At 32.7% G+C, this 19,944-nt stretch overlaps 4 protein-coding genes and 1 pseudogene across 5 annotated transcripts; 1 reads left to right on the top strand and 4 right to left on the bottom strand.

The window, feature by feature from the left end:
- Positions 1 to 21: 21 nt before the first annotated feature.
- On the bottom strand, positions 22 to 817 carry LOC108856369 (uncharacterized). The gene has a single exon (XM_018630152.2). It carries the CDS (start codon positions 645 to 647, stop codon positions 237 to 239), a length of 411 nt encoding a protein of 136 aa, XP_018485654.1. The 5' UTR covers positions 648 to 817; the 3' UTR covers positions 22 to 236.
- A 466-nt stretch (positions 818 to 1,283) lies between these two features.
- Positions 1,284 to 3,279, top strand: LOC108860019 (DNA polymerase II subunit B3-1). Its single transcript, XM_018633925.2, has 4 exons — positions 1,284 to 1,642; positions 1,813 to 1,897; positions 2,135 to 2,176; positions 2,257 to 3,279. Exons 1-4 carry the CDS (start codon positions 1,310 to 1,312, stop codon positions 2,328 to 2,330), a joined length of 534 nt encoding a protein of 177 aa, XP_018489427.1. The 5' UTR covers positions 1,284 to 1,309; the 3' UTR covers positions 2,331 to 3,279.
- LOC108861012 (elongation factor 1-alpha 1) lies at positions 2,811 to 5,295 on the bottom strand. The gene is made up of 3 exons (XM_018634846.2): positions 5,164 to 5,295; positions 4,063 to 4,544; positions 2,811 to 3,965 (listed from the first exon to the last, which is right to left on the bottom strand). The coding sequence occupies exons 2-3, from the start codon at positions 4,522 to 4,524 to the stop codon at positions 3,078 to 3,080; spliced, it is 1,350 nt and encodes a 449-aa protein (XP_018490348.1). The 5' UTR covers positions 4,525 to 4,544; positions 5,164 to 5,295; the 3' UTR covers positions 2,811 to 3,077.
- Positions 5,296 to 9,677: 4,382 nt separating this feature from the next.
- On the bottom strand, positions 9,678 to 13,654 carry LOC108861014 (probable polygalacturonase At3g15720). Its single transcript, XM_018634847.2, has 10 exons — positions 13,598 to 13,654; positions 13,214 to 13,333; positions 11,553 to 11,690; positions 11,311 to 11,454; positions 11,178 to 11,207; positions 10,885 to 11,092; positions 10,702 to 10,783; positions 10,476 to 10,584; positions 10,267 to 10,380; positions 9,678 to 9,905 (listed from the first exon to the last, which is right to left on the bottom strand). Exons 1-10 carry the CDS (start codon positions 13,652 to 13,654, stop codon positions 9,678 to 9,680), a joined length of 1,230 nt encoding a protein of 409 aa, XP_018490349.2.
- A 3,518-nt stretch (positions 13,655 to 17,172) lies between these two features.
- LOC108861013 (elongation factor 1-alpha 1-like) lies at positions 17,173 to 18,944 on the bottom strand (annotated as a pseudogene). The gene is made up of 2 exons (XR_008934401.1): positions 18,438 to 18,944; positions 17,173 to 18,341 (listed from the first exon to the last, which is right to left on the bottom strand). The product of XR_008934401.1 is annotated as an elongation factor 1-alpha 1-like (transcript).
- Between the last annotated feature and the right edge of the window lie 1,000 nt (positions 18,945 to 19,944).

Below are 19,944 nucleotides of genomic sequence, written 5' to 3'. Positions count from 1 at the left end.
CTGATGGTGCATTCCGTGATATTGCACATAATGTTGCTGCTGCATTCCGAGATATTGCACAGTGTAATCAGATGTAACAAAGGCATTCCAAAATAACAAAAAACAGGTGTGGGAGTATTAAAAACAAATTTGATAAAATTCAAGAATCTACTTGGTTCATCAAAGAAAAAAGAAAAAGCTTTTCACACAGGGTTTTATTACACATCGATGATGGATGTGGAACATAGTAGAACGTCTCAGCAACGCCAGCTCTTGGAATGACTATTACTCGGAGAAGAAGAAGGTCCAACAACTTTATCAACCAGTTTCCTCAACCCTTTCTTCTTCTTCTTTGTCTTCTTCTCTTTATCCTCCTTAATCTCTTCCTCATAGTGTGAACACAACTTAAGAACTTGCTCCTCCACATTGTATAGTCTCTCTAACAACGTTCCTTTACGCTCAGCTTCCTCCATCACTTGCTCCATAGAACGGCACTGATGTTTCCCTATGCTCCTCCTCCGCGGGGAAGACAGATCTAGTGAAGATGTCTGAGTACGGCCACTTGATGGAGTCGATGGACTCGAGCTTCCTTTCATCTCCTCTAGCTTCCTCACCATGAAATCAATACGGTCCAATCTTGAAAGGATTGGTTCTTCCACGAGAGCCATTGATGATTGATAACAACGAGAAGATCGACACTGTTGTTATGTTGCTCGCTTCACAGCTTTGGTTGCGCCAGAGTAGTAGTTAAAGACAAAGACATTGTACCAAAAGCCAAACTCGTGATCTTCTTGGAGACTGAAGACGTTGAATACGACACGTTTAATATTACAGAAAAAGAATTAGTTATGGGTCTAACGCGTGTAGTTGAGATCACAAGTGCTGGACACCTCTTCTGTCTCATACGTCCAAACATTAGGCCATTCTTCCTTATCTAATCAGTAATCAAAGATTACGTCAGTAGAAGTCTTTTTAGTGTGTATTGAAATGTTCTTTTCGATTTTTTTTTAACATGAAAGAATACAAGATTTATCAATTTGGTGTTTTTTTGAAAAAAAAATCAATAGTTAACAAATTTTAAATGATCAAAAACAATATTATAAGCCAATGTTCCACATGTTAGTTTCCATGTCCGTTATATTACAGGAAAAACATTCTAAATTTGGTAATGATCGGTTAACCATCCCAAATAAAACAGCATAGTCAAACATCACATGTGGGCCTATGGGCCTGCTAGTGACAGATAAATAAGCCCATATAAGAACCTATCGATTTCAATTGGTTTTGTTCAGGCAAACAGGGTGAAGTGAAACACAATAGTTTCTTAACAATGGTGTCGTCGAAGAAACCGAACCAGGAGAAGAAGCCGAGTAGCGATGGTGCTCGAAATTCACGCAGCAGCTCCGGTTCTAATTCCAAGAAGAAGACACCGAAATTACAGGCCATTGCGAAGAAAGAGCCGGAGGTTCACGAGATCTCGGAGTCTTCGAGCAGCGGCTCCGATGAGCCGAAGAAGACAAGCAATGGGGGAGGAGGAGGAGGAGTGGAAGACGCTAATAAGATGATTAGGTTTCCGATGAATAGGGTACGGAGGATAATGAGAAGCGACAACTCTGCTCCTCAGATCATGCAGGACGCCGTGTTTCTTGTCAACAAAGCCACGGTATAGCCTTCCATCAATCGCATTGACCTTTATATATATATATACTCCCAGTTTCATAAAATTAGCATTAAATCGCTAATCAGTGTGAATTAGGCGTTTGCCATGGTGATGAGTTCTTATTGCTTCTCCGTTAAGAGTTGTAACAGTGATTATTGTTTTGTAATTTGAAGGAATTGTTCATTGAGAGGTTTTCTGAAGAAGCTTATGAAAGTTCTGTCCAGGACAAAAAGAAATTCATCCACTACAAACATCTCTGTAAGCTCTCTTCTCTTCCTTCATCTTCTATTGCCGGAATCTAAATTAGAGTATGTTAATCTCAGATTACGAATCCCACTGCAACATATGCTTTGATGCACGAATGATTTTTAGGCTGTATGGTCTCCATTTAGAAATATTAGTGTTGATGTGTTGATCTTTCAAGATTGATTATAAACTACAGTGTATGATGTGTTGAAATCCTTTTCACCGTTTCTTTTATTTATTCTTTGGCAGCATCTGTAGTGAGTAACGACGAGAGATACGAGTTCCTTGCGGGTACTACTACATACAATCATATTCGTTTCTGTAATTCATCACTGTTAGTGTGATATAATGTTAAATTATTGAACTTGCAGATTGTGTTCCTGAGAAACTAAAGGCAGAGGTCGCGTTGGAGGAATGGGAAAGAAGCATGACTGATGCAGGCTGAAATGAAACTGGTTGGAACCCACCTGAACCGTGTGTTCTGTTGGTTTATTAGGTCCATAGTGAGATTGCCACATATTCCATTACCATAGTGTGTTTGCATTTTTTATTTTATCTTTGTAGTATACTCTACCTACAATTAATTTTACAAATCAGAGTATAAAATATTAACAAAACATGTGAATAAAAATTAAGGGAAGGCTACAAAATAAACCAGTTAGCTTTACTTTAACTAATTATTATCAAAAGTCCTACAAGGATAAGGTCGTTTCCGAACAATTTCATCATTTATTTAAGCAAAATTTAACACATCCAACGTATTCGTTGTGGGTTAAACACAATACAATAAGAAAATGTAAAGGCATCATCAACTGATGCTATAAACAAACTCACGGTTAATCATGATAACGAATAAGCAAATACTCAGGGTTAATCATGATGATCATAATAAAATGAACGGAAAAAGATTAGACAAGACAGACAATAACCGCAGGAAAGACATACCATATTCATTATAAGAGTATCCAAAATAGCTCAGAATCCGAAAACATAATGAGAAGAAAAAAAAAGGAAGCTAGAGTAATGAGTAACTTCGCCACCTTCGATCAAGAACCCAGTTACGAGAACAGAGTTCCGACGGAGAAGAAACAAAGCTGCAACTCATACAAGCGACCAAATACCAAACTAATGCAACAAAACTAAAACTGTCTTTCCATTCAACTGCGGATGATAGAGTTTTCCTCCAGGTAGTTCACTTGGCACCCTTCTTGACGGCAGCCTTGGTCACCTTGGCTCCGGTTGGGTCCTTCTTGTCAACGCTCTTGATGACACCGACTGCAACAGTCTGCCTCATGTCCCTCACAGCGAAACGTCCAAGAGGTGGGTACTCAGAGAAGGTCTCAACAACCATGGGCTTGGTTGGAGTCATCTTCACCATACCAGCGTCACCATTCTTCAAGAACTTGGGCTCCTTCTCGATCTCCTTACCAGAACGCCTGTCAATCTTGGTCAGGATCTCAGAGAACTTGACAGCAATGTGGGACGTGTGGCAGTCGAGAACTGGAGCGTAACCGTTACCAATCTGACCAGGGTGGTTCATGATGATGACCTGGGAAGTGAAGTTGGCAGCACCCTTAGCTGGGTCATCCTTGGAGTTGGATGCAACATACCCACGCTTGAGATCCTTGACAGCAACATTCTTGACATTGAATCCCACGTTGTCACCTGGAAGTGCCTCCACAAGAGACTCGTGGTGCATCTCAACAGACTTAACCTCAGTGGTCAACCCTGATGGAGCAAAGGTCACAACCATACCAGGCTTGAGAAGACCGGTTTCAACACGACCCACTGGCACCGTTCCAATACCACCGATCTTGTAGACATCCTGAAGTGGGAGACGGAGGGGCTTGTCTGATGGCCTCTTGGGCTCGTTGATCTGGTCAAGTGCCTCAAGGAGAGTTGGTCCCTTGTACCAGTCAAGGTTGGTGGACCTCTCAATCATGTTATCACCCTCGAAACCAGAGATTGGGACAAATGGGATTTTGTCAGGGTTGTATCCGACCTTCTTCAGGTATGAAGACACCTCCTTGATAATCTCATCGTACCTAGCCTTGGAGTACTTGGGAGTGGTGGCATCCATCTGCAACAAGGAAACATTTACAAAAACACGTTAGTGAGCATCCGACTAAAAGAGTGTATCATCATCGTAATCAGTGAAAACAGGAATAGCACTTTACCTTGTTACAGCAGCAAATCATCTGCTTGACACCAAGGGTGAAAGCAAGGAGAGCATGCTCACGGGTCTGACCATCCTTGGAGATACCAGCTTCAAACCCACCAGTGGTGGAGTCAATGATGAGGACAGCACAATCAGCCTGGGAGGTACCAGTAATCATGTTCTTGATGAAATCACGATGACCAGGAGCATCAATGACAGTGCAGTAGTACTTGGTGGTCTCGAACTTCCATAGAGCAATGTCAATGGTGATACCACGCTCACGCTCGGCCTTAAGTTTGTCCAACACCCACGCATACTTGAAGGACCTCTTGTTCATCTCAGCAGCTTCCTTCTCGAACCTCTCAATGACACGCTTGTCAATACCACCGAGCTTGTAGATCAAGTGACCAGTGGTGGTTGACTTTCCAGAGTCGACATGGCCAATGACCACAATGTTGATGTGAAACTTCTCTTTACCCATAGCTGCTTTCTCAAGTGAATCTGCAAAAGAGATTAAACAATACAAAACTATCAACACAGTATAATTATATAAATCAAAACTTTAGACACTCTTTATGAAAACGAAGCTATATAAAAACCATATCGAATGGATGATTCTTAACAAATAAAACAATATCAAATTCATCTTTATGAACCAAAAAGCTGCTATCGGATTCGAACCGATTTCTACCACAGAAAGAACGTGGTGCTCTATCCACTGAGCTAAGCGAGCTATATTCAATGAAAATCACGAGATCTATCGCAAACAATCCGAGAGAGTTTCCATGACTTCAACACAAGACGAAGCAACCATCGGATTGTTATGCGGCTCATGAATCGCACATTCAAATTCACATCTAACCAACAATGAATCGTCCAATAAACAAAAAAAAAACTCATAAACCAGATCAATCTGATGACTAAGAGAGCTGTTACAACGTTGAGTTCGTCAATCAATAAGCAGTACTAGAGAATCTAAGACGATCTACGAACAAAAAAAGTATAGAATCCATGAGGTATATGTACAGAATCATCAAGCTGAAACGATCGGAACTGTTACAGCTATGATCGGTAGAAGAAATAAGAAACCAGATCGTAGATTCGGGACGAGAGCGTTTACCTAATTGTAGCGGCTAGGTTAGGTTGAAGAAAGATCGAGATAGTGGGATGATCCAAGAGTGGCGACGTCTTTATATACATAGGGATGTCTCGAACGAAATGGTAGGGTTTTAACTTAAAATTACAGTCATGCCCTTGTTCCGCCGTCTTTCGTATTTGGGCCTTTGAGGCCGGTCATATACAATGGCTTCAGGCTCAAGTTGACTATTGACAATATTTGATCCAAAAACGATACACAAAAGAAGTGATGAAAAAAACATCAAATGCTCCTTCTTCAGATTGAAATATTTAACGTTACTTAGTAACCATAGATTATACATATTTATAAGCTGTTTAAAAGATGATTAATGTAATGATGATGAAGTCTTGAATTAGAGTTGGAAAGCCTCTATGTGCTAGCATCGATCATCACACCATGTTGGAAGCTAATGCAGTGAAGGAAAGATTGCCAAAAACTTTGTGATTAAACTATCAACTACATTTACTCAGAAAGCTTCTAATGCTGTTTTATGTCAATCATGTTAAAAATCGCTAAACGGTAATTATATTCTTTATAGAGGATTTAATGTTTAGGAGGATGGATGGTCTAGACTAAGTTTATGTCAATTATGCTTAAAATTTTGATAAACGGTAATTAAACTGTGTATAGGGGACTAATTTCTCTAAAATAGAATGTTAGCAAGATAAACGAAAACACAAGCTAAATGAATAACTATGACATACATGTACCCAATAAGTTAAAAGTCCTTAATCTTGTTTAGGATTTACAATCATTAAACAAGCCAATAATTCAACTGGGAGATAACAGTGTCTCAAACCCTCTTTAATTCTCTATTCAAGATCACTTTCAGAGAAAAGAAACCCTTTTTCACTTTCTCTCTTAAAAACAAGTCCTTTCAGAATAGCTTAAAAGGTAGAGACAGAGGAAGATCAGAAGAATCTCTCATCTCCTGATACAATCTCATTGCTTTAACAAGAAGTTCATGATCCAAAACGCTCGAACAAGATCTCCATCCGTCCGATTCGGATTTGCGGGAAAATCTATGGGTATATAAATTTAATAAAATAATTATTTTGATTATTTATTTTTTTAGAATAATATAAATTAAATATTTATAATTAAATATTTTTATATTTTTCATAAAAAAATTTCTTACGATCTTTTTAGGGTTAGAGCACTCAATTTCGGTCGACTCTTATCTTTTCTGCTTAAAATCGATTCAACCTGCACCCAAAACAGAAAGACATTTACCTTAGGGCCTGTATGTAAAGTAAAATATTTGGAGCCCTTAATTTGTAAAATTATATTTTTGTATCTAGTATAATTTTAGTTAGATTTTAAATCCAGCTTTTGCTTGAAACATATTTGTTGTTTTTATAATCTGTTATAGATAAAAAACCTAGAGACTTTTGTTTTGATAAGACCACTAGAAAAGGTTTTCTCTCATTTTCTGATGTTTTTCTCTTGTGTTAAGTTTTTTATTTATAAATTAGTCTTTAAACTTTTATATAATTTGGTTTTATATCTAAAAGCTCAATATTTTTTATAATTTTAAAAAAATATTAAGGCTTTCATAATATAATTATAAGTTTATATAAATGCTTGTATGTTTTTTTAGAAATTAAACTTATGTACAAAATGATGATTTAGTTAAAATAAAATTATACATGGATAAAATTTGTAAGTTTTATAAATAGTAACAATCATTTTTATTCAATAATAAGTAGTAATAACATAATACATTTGAAATTATTTTTTTGACAGGAAAAATGAGGGAAACCATTGGAACAAAACAAAAACTTATTTTGAATTTACATCATTTTGAGAGAAAAAATGATGTAAACTACCGGAGATGCCCTAACCCACACAAATTTGAATGATATTCGTGAAAATTCACACACATATATATATATGTATAAGTTGATGCATTTTTTGTTAACTTGTAAGGTTTTATGATTATCTATTCTTGTTTGGTTTTATATAGTTTGTATCATTTGATTTAAATGTAATTAATTGAAAAGTATGTAAAAAGCTTATATAATAACTAAAATTAGGGACTTTGTTTTAAAAAGTATATATCATCATTTTAACTCACAATTTGAACCTTATACGAATTTTATATTTTATATCACAATTTTTTTGAATATTTTTTATATATTTTGATAACTTGGTGAAATTTAAAGAAACAAAAAATAATAAAAAATTAACATTCTAAACTTTTTGTATAATTTTTTATTTTTAGTTTTACTGCATGTGCCTAAAATATGTTATTTGAATAAATTCATTTTAAATATATTACTCATAAAATTATATAACAAAAAAAATTATTCTCGCCTCAGGCCCTAGTATCTCTTCGCACGGCACTATCTGCACCGCACCCGCATATTGAATTTTTTGAATTAGTCGACCCGTACCTAATCCGCGGTGAATCAAATGGGGCAGGATCTGCAGGTAAAGACTTAAATTCCTAGCTGTACCTCCAAGCCAGATCTCTACTAACAGAGCATCCCAAAACGATGTCACTTTTATATTAGGACAAGGATAAAACCTTTTGTCAGCCCAAAACTAAAACTAAAAATAAAACTAATACTAAAATTAAAATGCACAATTTATAGTTATTTAAAGATCTAAAAATCATAAATTTATGTTTTGGAGTATATATATTTTGGTTATATATATAGAGAGAGATTAGTCGCAATCGCTAGGGATCACAAAACGAATAACATAACAACTGATTGTAGAGATTAGCCTTTAGCAATTACAAAACAACAATTTTGAAGAAGAGATCCATAGAAATTGGTTCACATAAACCAGTGTGTTGGTTAGACCTTTTCTAATATAAATTGTTTCTTTTTACTTGTTTGAGCTAATTTATATCACCTATTGGTGAGTGTTGTTATTCTCTTTTGAGCTTGTATGTTCAGATTTTACTTCTTTGAGGTTTGAATAAACAGTGTTAGAAACAAAAACACATTAGCAAACATAGCACATCATTTTCCAAAAACATTTGAGAAGACTTCTTAGCTAGAAACATTAATAAACATGAATGTTTGTAAACTCATAATTATCATCAATTTAGTTATGAATTTCATTCATAATCTCCAATATTGACTAATAAAAATGAAATAACAAAAAAAATAATCTTAAAAGACATTTTAAATTTGAAGAAAATGAAAGTTTAATAAACATTGACGGATAAGATTACTACAGAAGTCTTCCAAACTCCATTTATGTTATTTTGCAATTGCAAATTACGAAGAAAAACTTCCTAAGAAACCGGCTCACTAAAAGACTTCTTGTTAAGTGTTCGTTTGTAAATATTGTCTTACTTTTGTTTTTGATAATTTCTATAGAAATCTTCCCTGATAAACATGTTAATTTTGCAATTGACTGAAATTGTGTAGATATTTAACTACTTTCAGAGAAAGTCTTCTCAAAATAGATTTCAATGGCAGTTTTCTTGCCGTCAAATGAAGTCTTAAAAGTGTCGCAAGAAGTATGTGTAGTTTAGTTTTCCAATTGACATGTTTCTAATATTTCTTTATTTTTTTGTTACAGAGAAAGATTAGAAAACTTATGTATAAGTGTTCTATATTTTTTTTGTTACAAAGAAAAGTTAGAAGACAAAAGAAGTATTTTACGAAAAACACAGTAGTCAATCGTAAAACTAACCTATAATTGACCAGAAGACTAACCTAGCATTGACCAGAAAACTTCTAGAGAACTCTTCTTTACGAACCGATCTGAAAAAACGAATAGCATACCTAGAACCCGTGAGATATTTTTCTTAGCTTTTCCAAATACACAAAGCTTTACCACGAAAGATACCCACTTTTATTGACCATGAATCAAAAAATTCAGTGACTCCAATAAGCTCATTTTTGTAATCAAAATGTTGGGTTTTTGGGATGGAATTAATGAGAACTGAAAGAGAAATGGTTTGTATGGATAAGAAATAAGGATACGAAGAGTATATCTCGATTGTAGGTGCATTTAGAATTTGAAATTGATTGTTAATGGTGGTTGATGTATTGATAAGGATGGCATTGTAAATATTTAATGAAGAGTTGACTTATTTATGAGGATGACATTGTAAATATTTAATGAAGATGAGGAGAATTGAGTAAAACAATCACTTTTGAAAATAACAATGATAACATTTTCGTAAATAACTTGAATTTCTGAGGTGAATAAGACAAATGATGTTTTAAAAAACATATTATTTTGCTTTTGACTTCAATCGTATTTGCAAAATTTCCTTGATTTTTCATACAAGTTTCTAGTATATGTGAACATTTAAGAATAAAAAGTGTTTATGAAAGATATATTTATATAAATATGTAACTAAATATAATGACTTTCTAATTTTAAGTTTGAATATATTATTATTCTGATATATTATTTTATTTAATCATGAATACATAATAGTTGATAAATGATAATAATATTATTACATTCATCTGATATATTATTCTAAATTTATAAATTATATTAATTTGATATATAAAGATATATTACTGTGTCTTCAAGCAACCATCATAAGCATTGGTCGAGTATCCATATGCATTATTGCATTCAACTAATGGCTTATTTCCATCGACTGTAGTAATATCAATTCTATCTAGAACGATATCTTTGCAAGATGTGACTTCACTGCAATCTATTTTTATAATCTCATCTTTTTGTGATGTTCCATGAATATCCGTGAAAGTTATATTGCTAATCGCCACTGCAGATGATTCCTATTAAATAAAAGATATGCAAAAATTAAAAATAATAAATAGAAATAACATAAATTCTATTTAATTAGTCCAATTCTAACGTAGGTTTTGATGGATTTCTAACCAATTAAAAAAAATAAAAAAAAAACAAAAAATGTGTCAAAAAAGTTTTTGGAGGAGTAATTTGAATTTGAAGAACCGTTTTCAAACTTTAAGTACAGTTGTCTATCTTTAATTGAAGCATCTTTCTATAGAATAGAAATATTAAATAAAAACTAAATCACTATTAAACTTTTATCACTAAGAAACTAGTTGGGCATTTATACTATTGGAGGTGCTCTTAGAAGTTTTATATTTTACTTAAGGAAAGAAAACAATTTACCTCTACGTATCGACGTCCGTTGTCTATATAGTGTTGATCGATTATAATTGGATTTTTGGTTTCAGTGAGCGTGATATCCTTGAAAACTATATTCCTTGCATATCCTTTTCCATTCTACACATTAAATTAAATACAAATGAGTAAAAAAAATTGTATCATTATAACTTCATTAATTCTTATATAGACAAATATAATTAAAGATTTATTACCGGCCATGTCTTAATTCTCGCTCCATTGTTCGTCTCATTGAAAATGCAGTTAGTCACTTGGACGTTCTCAACTATAGATTCTTCTCCATCTTTTCCTAAACTTCCCACACTAATATAATAAAAAATGTAAAGAACAAAATTTGTTATAAAATCTAAAAGTTAATAACTATTTGATGGCATTAACAAAATCACATACAAGTTTTAAAAAACTAATCAAAGATATAACCTTATTCCATGTCCAGGACCACACAGCATCCTCGTGATGTTGATATTTATACTTCCACTGTTTAACGCTACACAATCATCTCCTGCAAAGTTTAGAGATATTGAAATAAAAATAACCATATTATACAATTTGAAACTGGAAATTTCGTGATTCCAAATATGAGAGATATATCTAATTACATACCAGTTCCAATGACAGTGTCATATATTTCTACATCAATTGATGTTGAAATATCAATTCCATCAGTGTTAGGACTATCACCAGGCGCACTAAGTTTTATCTGCGTGATTTTCACTTGTCTACAATCGTGGATTGAGATATGGTTTCTCGGGCTATCAAATGAGGTTATTCCATTTATTTCAAGATTATTGCATCCATGAAAATGCAATTGCTACAATAAAAGAGAACCTTTCGCTATGAGCTTTTAGTAGCAGAATTTGAAGTCAATTTAACAGAGAAAAACGATATGTACTCACAGTAGGGCGTTTAGAAGCTGGCATATTGGCCTGGATTAAATAAATATGAGAGAAAACATTAGACCCACATTTTCTGATTATAAATACAACTAAACAAATTTCATTTCTTTTAATATATAAGAAAATATTTCACCTCCCAGAAAGATGAACCACGCCCATTAATTGTTCCTGAACCAAGGAACGTTAGACCGATGATTTTATTAAAACTGACCCATTTGTATTCCTTAAGGTCTGCCCATGCTGCTTTGTTAAGAGGGGCGACAATCTTTCCTTCCAACTGTAAAGTTGATCACAAATACATTCCAAACCAACACATAATTTTTTTAGTAAATAAGTTTTCAAATGGATCTTAAAAATCTTGTCTTTCGGTGTTACCTGAACTTGTACAGATGGAGAGTTACAAGGACCTTGAAACCGTAGAGGTTGTAGTAAAAAAGTATTATCTGAAGGAATAAGGAGTGTTTTATTACTCCCACCACTACTGCACATAGCTTTCCATGCTTCTACAAAAGCCTTTTTCCAAAAAAAAGGTTTATACGAATTAGTAGATAAACAACTAAATATTTGTAACACAATTATGATCTACTTGTAGGAACAAGTAACGATAGAAAATAAATAGTAACTATATGGAGGTTTTTTAGTTTGACTACAAAAAAAATTTGTAAAGAAAACCGTTATGCAAAAACATGGCGACAATCGTGGCTAGGGAATCATGGCCAATTCTTAGCACATTCATGTAAAGAGTAGAGTTGTTATTCAAAATTATTTATACTGCAAGAAAATTATATCAAAATTTCAGTGTCATCCCTTTTCTTTTCTAAAAATAAACATGATTCTAAACTTTATAGGCTTATAGATTCTCTCTTTTTTTGCCGGAAATCTCTCGATAGAGCTCAAACAAAAGAGTCGTGTTATATATATTAAAAAATAAGATAATAGTTTAATGGATAAACCGAGATTATGTTTTGCAATATCAATATAATTAAATTAGGATCCCTTTTATGGATTTACCCCTACTCTTTTCTGGCATATTACTTTTTGTGCCATCAACTTTGTTTTAAAAACTAGAATTCATTAAGGGTAAATTCGGTAAAGAAAAAAGAACCAACGATACTACCTCATTAAATCTCGCCTATTATTTGCTAAGGTCTCTCTTCCCTGTTTTATACGTGTCTTTTAGTTTATGTTGACCTTATCCAAAGTGTTTGTGATGGGCTTAAGTTAAACTATGGGCTTAAGTTTTATTCAAAGTGTTTGTGATGATGGGGATGTTTGGGTCAGCACTTCGAAATGTCTTTTTGGAGTTTTGACTGTTAAATCAAAATAGTCCACAAATTCTTTTAATCTCAGCACTTTACATTGCTATTAATTAATCTCACTTAAAAAAAAATTAAAATTGTGTGAAGTTTATTCCTCCAACTTATCTTAAATCAATTTTATATCATTTAAATTTATATTCACTAACAATTTTTTATTAAATGTATTTAAATACAACCAAATTAAAAGAAAAAAATTATAACCATAATTTAAGAAACCAAGAGAGTTATTATTTTTCGTTTTAAAATTACTTTATACTGAATATAAAATAATAAAATAATCACATTATTAACACTGTTGACCAAACAAAACCGCAAAATGAAAAAAATAATAATATAAAACCGTATTTATAAACCACTAAACAGTATATATATCGTCAAACTAAAGATCAATTCATCCGACAACACATACATGTCTAAACATATTTGACAATAATTTAAAAATAAAGAAAATAAATTAAATTGAAAATATATCCGCCCTTCTTAAGGGCGGGTCAGTATCTAATTCTATTTAAAACAACATCATAACCTATTGATATAGGTGTGTTCCAATTATTTTAATAGAATAAATTAAAACTTTTATTAATAATATAAGAAAATATTATACAAACAAAAACATAAATATGACTAAAAATATAAATCTAAAAATTAAATTTTAAAAAAATTACAAAACAAAAAAAATATCCATATTTTTAAATGCGGTTCAGAATCTAGCTATACCTTTGAATCATCGTTAGTACCATCTCCCTTAGCACCAAATTTAAGGACATCATAGATTTGACCATTTACAAATCCAAAATTGACAAACGTCAACATGAATACAACACGTACTATGATTTCCTAAATATCCAAAAGCAAGGTCAGACTGTCAGATGGAAATAAACAGAAGTCCAAGAGAAATAATATATATGTAAAAAGAGAAAATCTATTTAACATCATATGTACCATTCTGTGACGATGATACGATCATGGAATGTAAGGTATTGTGTTTATGTATTTGTTTATGACATATTTATATACTTTCAAATCAAATATGTAGTTCTGAAATTGCCAGATTTTGTACCTAACCTTAGTCAAAAAAAAAAGATTTTGTACCTAAAATACAGTCAACAAGAAATACTCATCTACACAGAAGAACACAGACAAACCTACTCCTGCCATGACTTCTTCGTTCTTCCTTCTTCGCTAATAAAGGATAGGGAGAGAGAGTCACGACACGTGTACCAGTAGATGATTAGATTTAGACAAAATTATTAATTGAAAATTTTAAGAAATAATTACTATATAAACAATCAAGAATATAAGTTGCAACAGTTGAAAATACATAAACAGAAGAAAAAATGCACTGAAAAAATCAAAAGTAGAATTAGATTTGGGTGTATATTATAATCAGATTGCTTTAACCTAATGACATTTTTTTAAAACATGATCATTATTTATATCTAACTAAACAGATATTGACATCAAAAATATCTATATTATTATTTGAGAAGTGAGTTTATTTATTTGTCATGTTTTCAGAGATCTTAGGCTGAGTCATTAATTTTAATAAAATAATAATAATTAGACTGGTTTAAGTTTTGATATCTTTAATACATAATTATATTGTTCATTATTTAACTGAATACAAATTAATATTATAAAAATTATCTCAAAAAATAAATGGAAAAAAAGTTTCAAAAAAGAAAAGATAATACCATGTATTTATTTTGTGTGTTTATCTACATCTTTTTATTTGTTAATTTTTATTATTAGTATTATATATACACCTATAATAATTAGATTAATCATTATACTAAAATACTAGGTGTTTTGCCCGCAGCTGCGGGCTTAATAATTTTACAAATTACTAAATAAATATATTATCAATTCGGGAACCATTAAAATAAATTATTTTCATGCTATTGATATATTTAATAATTAATTAAATATTAATTTTATACTCCTTCTCGTTTTCAATATAAGTAGTTTTAGTTTTTTTTAAACAAAAAGTAGTTTTAGTTAAAAGCATCAATATTAAGAAATTTTTGAATCTTCAAAAAGTAACATTAAATGTATAAATTTAACCAACCATAAAAAATATGAATTATTTTATTGGTTACACAATATTCAATAAGTATAAAAGGTGCATACATATAGGAATTATATTTATAGTTTAAAATATTTTTAGATTTTGGATAAATCTTACTATTATTAATTTTAATCAATTATCTAATCAAATAAATTAATTTTCGTTTTTATTTTTAGCTTAATTATATATTTTATTCATTAAGGATAGTATCGATATTAACCAGTCTAACTTTTAACGCGAGAGCTCCGTTGCGAAAAATTACTTCGCAAATAATAGTATAGATTAGAAGTATATTATTAAAAATAACAAAACGTCTTTATATTTGTTTCTAAACGTAATATATGATGGCATGTGTTTTAATTTATTTTAAAATTTATTTTAATATTAAAAATGAAAAGAGGTATATAAGCAATAACACTAAATTTGATTTATATTTTTTCTTAACGTAATTGTTTCGTGGTGTTTTCATTTTTATTCTTATTATTCAGTTTTAAGAATAACATTTATTTGTTATTTAAGTTTAAAATTAATATTAATATTTTTTATTTTTAAAAATATTTTGTTGGGATTGGAATCCTTTTTAATATTAAAATAAATTTAAAATAATTTAAAATATATAGTATCATATATTACGTTTACAAACAAATATAATTTTTTTGTTATTGTTATAAATATATTTTTAATATTTTAATATAATTATATATCTAACTATTATATGTGTATATATGCTACTAATAATAAAATTAACAAAGAAGAAAGAAAGATATCGATAAGCACAAAAATAAATACATGGAATTATCTTTTACACTTTTCCATTTACTTTTTCAGAAATTTTTATAATATTAATTTATATTCAGTTAAATAATGAATGATATAATTATGTATTAAGGATATAAAAACTTTAATCATTCTAATTAAAATTGTTTATTAAAACAAACGACGCAGCCTAAAATAATGGAAAACATGACAAAATAAGCAAATTCACTTTTTTTTGGTAAAAATGTAAATAAGCAAATTCACTTATCAAATAATAGTATATATAAGTATTTCATAGTTATAAATAGCAATCTCTATTTTAAAGTAAAATATAGATTGATGATAGTTTATTTTTTCCTATTATAACATTTGTAAATGAAAATAACAATAAATAGGAAATGTTCTTATCTTATACATTACATATTAATATTTTGTTTGTCAATTTGGTTAGTTTGTTTGAGTGTTTATTCAGTTATTTATGGAAGGCATTTCACAATAATTATACATATATCAATAATTTTATTTACTATGATTAATATAATATGTGAAATTGTGTTTTGGTTTAACATTCTTGTTCTTTTGAATTATTTTGAGATTTTGTAGGTTTTGGCAATTCCAGTACTTTGGTTTAATAATATCACTTTACATTAATAATTATCTACTTTTGTTTAATTAGATAATTATTTATTAATTAATATAATAAAAATGGTTAAAGAAAACAACATATTTTAAAATAAAAATATTAATGTTGGTAACCAAAATAATGTTTTTAAATCAATAAAATTGTTTTAAATCAATAAAAATTAAAATTAAATAATTGAAAGATTTATAAATAGTATAAATTTAATGTTATTTAACTGTTTTGTTTTTAAGCTAATAGTACATTTATTAATAAATATCTATAAAGAATTATGTTTGTATGTGAAGACAAAACACCTGGTACATATATATAATAATTTTTTTACAGATTAAAATAAAGATTATTATTTAAGATAATCTAGATCTGATTTTTCATTTATTGATCCAAAACTGATTTACAAACTACCATCACTTTTATTTAGAATCATAGCAATTGAGTTTTATGTTTGTATCATTTGTTTTCTTTTTCTTTTCAAAAATATGGTTTTAATCGAAATAGATTTGAAAAATGATATTTATGATTTAATAGTATAGATATTCTATATTGAAAATAATGTGTTCTCGTCATTGAAATGTACTAATGATATGAATTTTCTATTTTCTATTCTATATTGAAAATAAACCGGATTGAGACAGAGCTGTTAGGTTCGGTGAAGATGAGGTACATGCGACAAAAAAGAAAAGGGGCCTCCTATCGGAGAAACTGTCAAGGGACAGATCCGATATTGGGATGGAAGTGGACCAAAACGTAACGCCACCAGATGCAAATGAAGCTTCGCTGACACACGATGCTCGCCTAACATTTACGCGTTTCACCTCTGAGAACAAGAGGATGATTCTTTTGACATCGAGAGAAGAGACCAACGGTGACAGATGATATCTTCGAAACAGGAACGAACTGGTACCAAGAACCCAAAACCAAGAATATGCAAGCTCTGGAAAAGGGTCACCACCGGACACAATCGTAGAAAGAACCAGACAAACACTGAAGCAGAACACTGAGACGACACACCAAAACATAGACCACTCCACGTGCCACCGGAACCGAAGACCTACACGCGTCACCGGTAGACACCGCCTGAGTCCGCCAGGAAGGTCAAGCCGACGTACACCAAAGTGAAACCAAACTACTCGTTTGACTTTTTGTTAGTTTGAAGTAACTCACTGGGCTGATTTGCGTTCTTCGCTGACACACAATGCATGAGCAATAGAATGAAAGCAAACAACAATATCAATATCCGCACGAATGTATTATCATAACATAATATCCAAAAAGTCTGAAAAATCAGATAACAAATAAAACACAAAATCAACGAAGCTTTTGTGCGACGTAGCTCCGCCACCTCCGATCAAGAACCCAATTACGAGAATGACGTTCTGACGGAGAATGGACGAAGCTGTAACACAAACAAGCAACAACAAACGAAACTGAAGTAAGAAAACACACAAAGTTCTTTAGTTCATCTGCGGTTGATAGAGTCTCGATTATGATAGTTCACTTGGCACCCTTCTTGACGGCAGCCTTGGTCACCTTGGCTCCGGTTGGGTCCTTCTTGTCAACGCTCTTGATGACACCGACTGCAACAGTCTGCCTCATGTCCCTCACAGCGAAACGTCCAAGAGGTGGGTACTCAGAGAAGGTCTCAACAACCATGGGCTTGGTTGGTGTCATCTTCACCATACCAGCGTCTCCATTCTTCAAGAACTTGGGCTCCTTCTCGATCTCCTTACCAGAACGCCTGTCAATCTTGGTCAGGATCTCAGAGAACTTGACAGCAATGTGGGACGTGTGGCAGTCGAGAACTGGAGCGTAACCGTTACCAATCTGACCAGGTGGTTCATGATGATGACCTGGGAAGTGAAGTTGGCAGCACCCTTAGCTGGGTCATCCTTGGAGTTGGATGCAACATACCCACGCTTGAGATCCTTGACAGCAACATTCTTGACATTGAATCCCACGTTGTCACCTGGAAGTGCCTCCACAAGAGACTCGTGGTGCATCTCAACAGACTTAACCTCAGTGGTCAACCCTGATGGAGCAAAGGTCACAACCATACCAGGCTTGAGCAGACCGGTTTCAACATGACCCAGTGGCACCGTTCCAATACCACCAATCTTGTAGACATCCTGAAGTGGGAGACGGAGGGGCTTGTCTGATGGCCTCTTGGGCTCGTTGATCTAGTCAAGTGCCTCAAGGAGAGTTGGTCCCTTGTACCAGTCAAGGTTGGTGGACCTCTCAATCATGTTGTCACCCTCGAAACCAGAGATGGGGACGAATGGGATTTTGTCAGGGTTGTATCCGACCTTCTTCAGGTATGAAGACACCTCCTTGATAATCTCATCGTACTTAGCCTTGGAGTACTTGGGAGTGGTGGCATCCATCTGCAACAAGGAAACATATACAAAAACACATTTGTTAGCATCCGATTAAAAGAGTGTATCATCATCGTAATAAGTGAAAAAGGAATAGCACTTCACCTTGTTACAGCAGCAAATCATCTGCTTGACACCAAGGGTGAAAGCAAGAAGAGCATGCTCACGGGTCTGACCGTCCTTGGAGATACCAGATTCAAACCCACCAGTGGTTGAGTCAATGATGAGGACAGCACAATCAGCCTGGGAGGTACCAGTAATCATGTTCTTGATGAAATCACGATGACCAGGAGCATCAATGACAGTGCAGTAGTACTTGGTGGTCTCGAACTTCCATAGAGCAATGTCAATGGTGATACCACGCTCACGCTCAGCCTTAAGTTTGTCCAACACCCACGCATACTTGAAGGACCTCTTGTTCATCTCAGCAGCTTCCTTCTCGAACCTCTCAATGACACGCTTGTCAATACCACCAAGCTTGTAGATCAAGTGACCAGTTGTGGTTGACTTTCCAGAGTCGACATGACCAATGACCACAATGTTGATGTGAAACTTCTCTTTACCCATAGCTACTTTGTCAAGTGAATCTGCAGAGAATAAACCATACAAAAACGATCGATCAGTAGACATACATACATCTTTATCAAATCTCATAATCATTCATCAGATTAAGCTGCTATCGGAATCAAACCGATTTCTACCACAATAAAGTTTGTGGTGCTCTATTCTTTGAGCTAAGCAAGCTTTAATTCATAAAATTCATCAGATTCAAGATGCAAAGACGACGAGAACATCGAACCTTCGCAATATTGCTCTCGAATCACCAGTTCACATTACAGATATTGAAATCACACGTATCTTAATACAGATCCAATCAACTATCGATCACATGATACAATACATCCTAGAAGCTCAATTTCCACAATCAAGAAGATATACGACACTAGATTAACGATTCTATCAACAACGAGCATCAAATCCAAGACGCGCAAGTAAAAGACAATCAAATCTCAAGGCACTCAACAACGAGAACGTATCTAGATTGTTTCGACAAAAATCGATAGAAGAGAAAAAGAAAGATGCGTAACAGAAACGCTTAACTCAGCTGAGCGATATCGATGCGGCAGAATATCTAGGAATGATGAAGAGTGGCACTCGAAATTATTTATAGTGCTGACGCGAAAGAATGCTAGGGTTTAAAGATCATATCTTACGCACAATGACAATTATGCCCCTGTATCTCGTCCTTCTTATATTCTCTTGGTCGGTCTTTTTGAAAAATGAATATTCTTACTTATTTCCCTCGCGGTAATTTCTCAATACTTACCCATTGACCCGTTCCTAAAATGGAATCTTGAGATTACAATTGGGGGACACATTTAACCAGAATATAAAACCGCACCGTACCAATCCTAAAAACCCCAAAATTGAAACCAAACCAAATTACCAAATTTTATTAATAATTTAGTGGAATCTTATTTCTAAAACCAAAAAAGACTAAAATCAAACCAAACCAAACCAAAAATAAAATTCAAGTGAGTATCCAGATTATTAAAATATAAACTATATACCTAAAATTGTTAAGTTTATTTAATTTCGAAATAACTATATA

This window comes from Raphanus sativus, chromosome 5, assembly GCF_000801105.2.
Source record: "Raphanus sativus cultivar WK10039 chromosome 5, ASM80110v3, whole genome shotgun sequence".
NCBI lineage: Eukaryota > Viridiplantae > Streptophyta > Magnoliopsida > Brassicales > Brassicaceae > Raphanus > Raphanus sativus.
This window is presented reverse-complemented; position numbering and strand designations above follow the sequence as displayed.

Coding starts and splice junctions, on each gene's coding strand:
- LOC108861014 (XM_018634847.2), bottom strand. CDS start 13,654: ATGGCAGGAGTAGGTTTGTCTGTGTTCTTCTGTGTAGATGAGTATTTC. Junction 11,691..13,213: donor GTACTAACGATGATTCAAAG/GTATAGCTAGAT, acceptor TTTTGGAAAAAG/GCTTTTGTAGAAGCATGGAA. Junction 11,093..11,177: donor CAGCTTCTAAACGCCCTACT/GTGAGTACATAT, acceptor CTTTTATTGTAG/CAATTGCATTTTCATGGATG.
- LOC108860019 (XM_018633925.2), top strand. CDS start 1,310: ATGGTGTCGTCGAAGAAACCGAACCAGGAGAAGAAGCCGAGTAGCGAT. Junction 1,643..1,812: donor TTCTTGTCAACAAAGCCACG/GTATAGCCTTCC, acceptor TGTAATTTGAAG/GAATTGTTCATTGAGAGGTT. Junction 1,898..2,134: donor CATCCACTACAAACATCTCT/GTAAGCTCTCTT, acceptor ATTCTTTGGCAG/CATCTGTAGTGAGTAACGAC.
- LOC108856369 (XM_018630152.2), bottom strand. CDS start 647: ATGGCTCTCGTGGAAGAACCAATCCTTTCAAGATTGGACCGTATTGAT.
- LOC108861012 (XM_018634846.2), bottom strand. CDS start 4,524: ATGGGTAAAGAGAAGTTTCACATCAACATTGTGGTCATTGGCCATGTC. Junction 3,966..4,062: donor TGATTTGCTGCTGTAACAAG/GTAAAGTGCTAT, acceptor TCCTTGTTGCAG/ATGGATGCCACCACTCCCAA.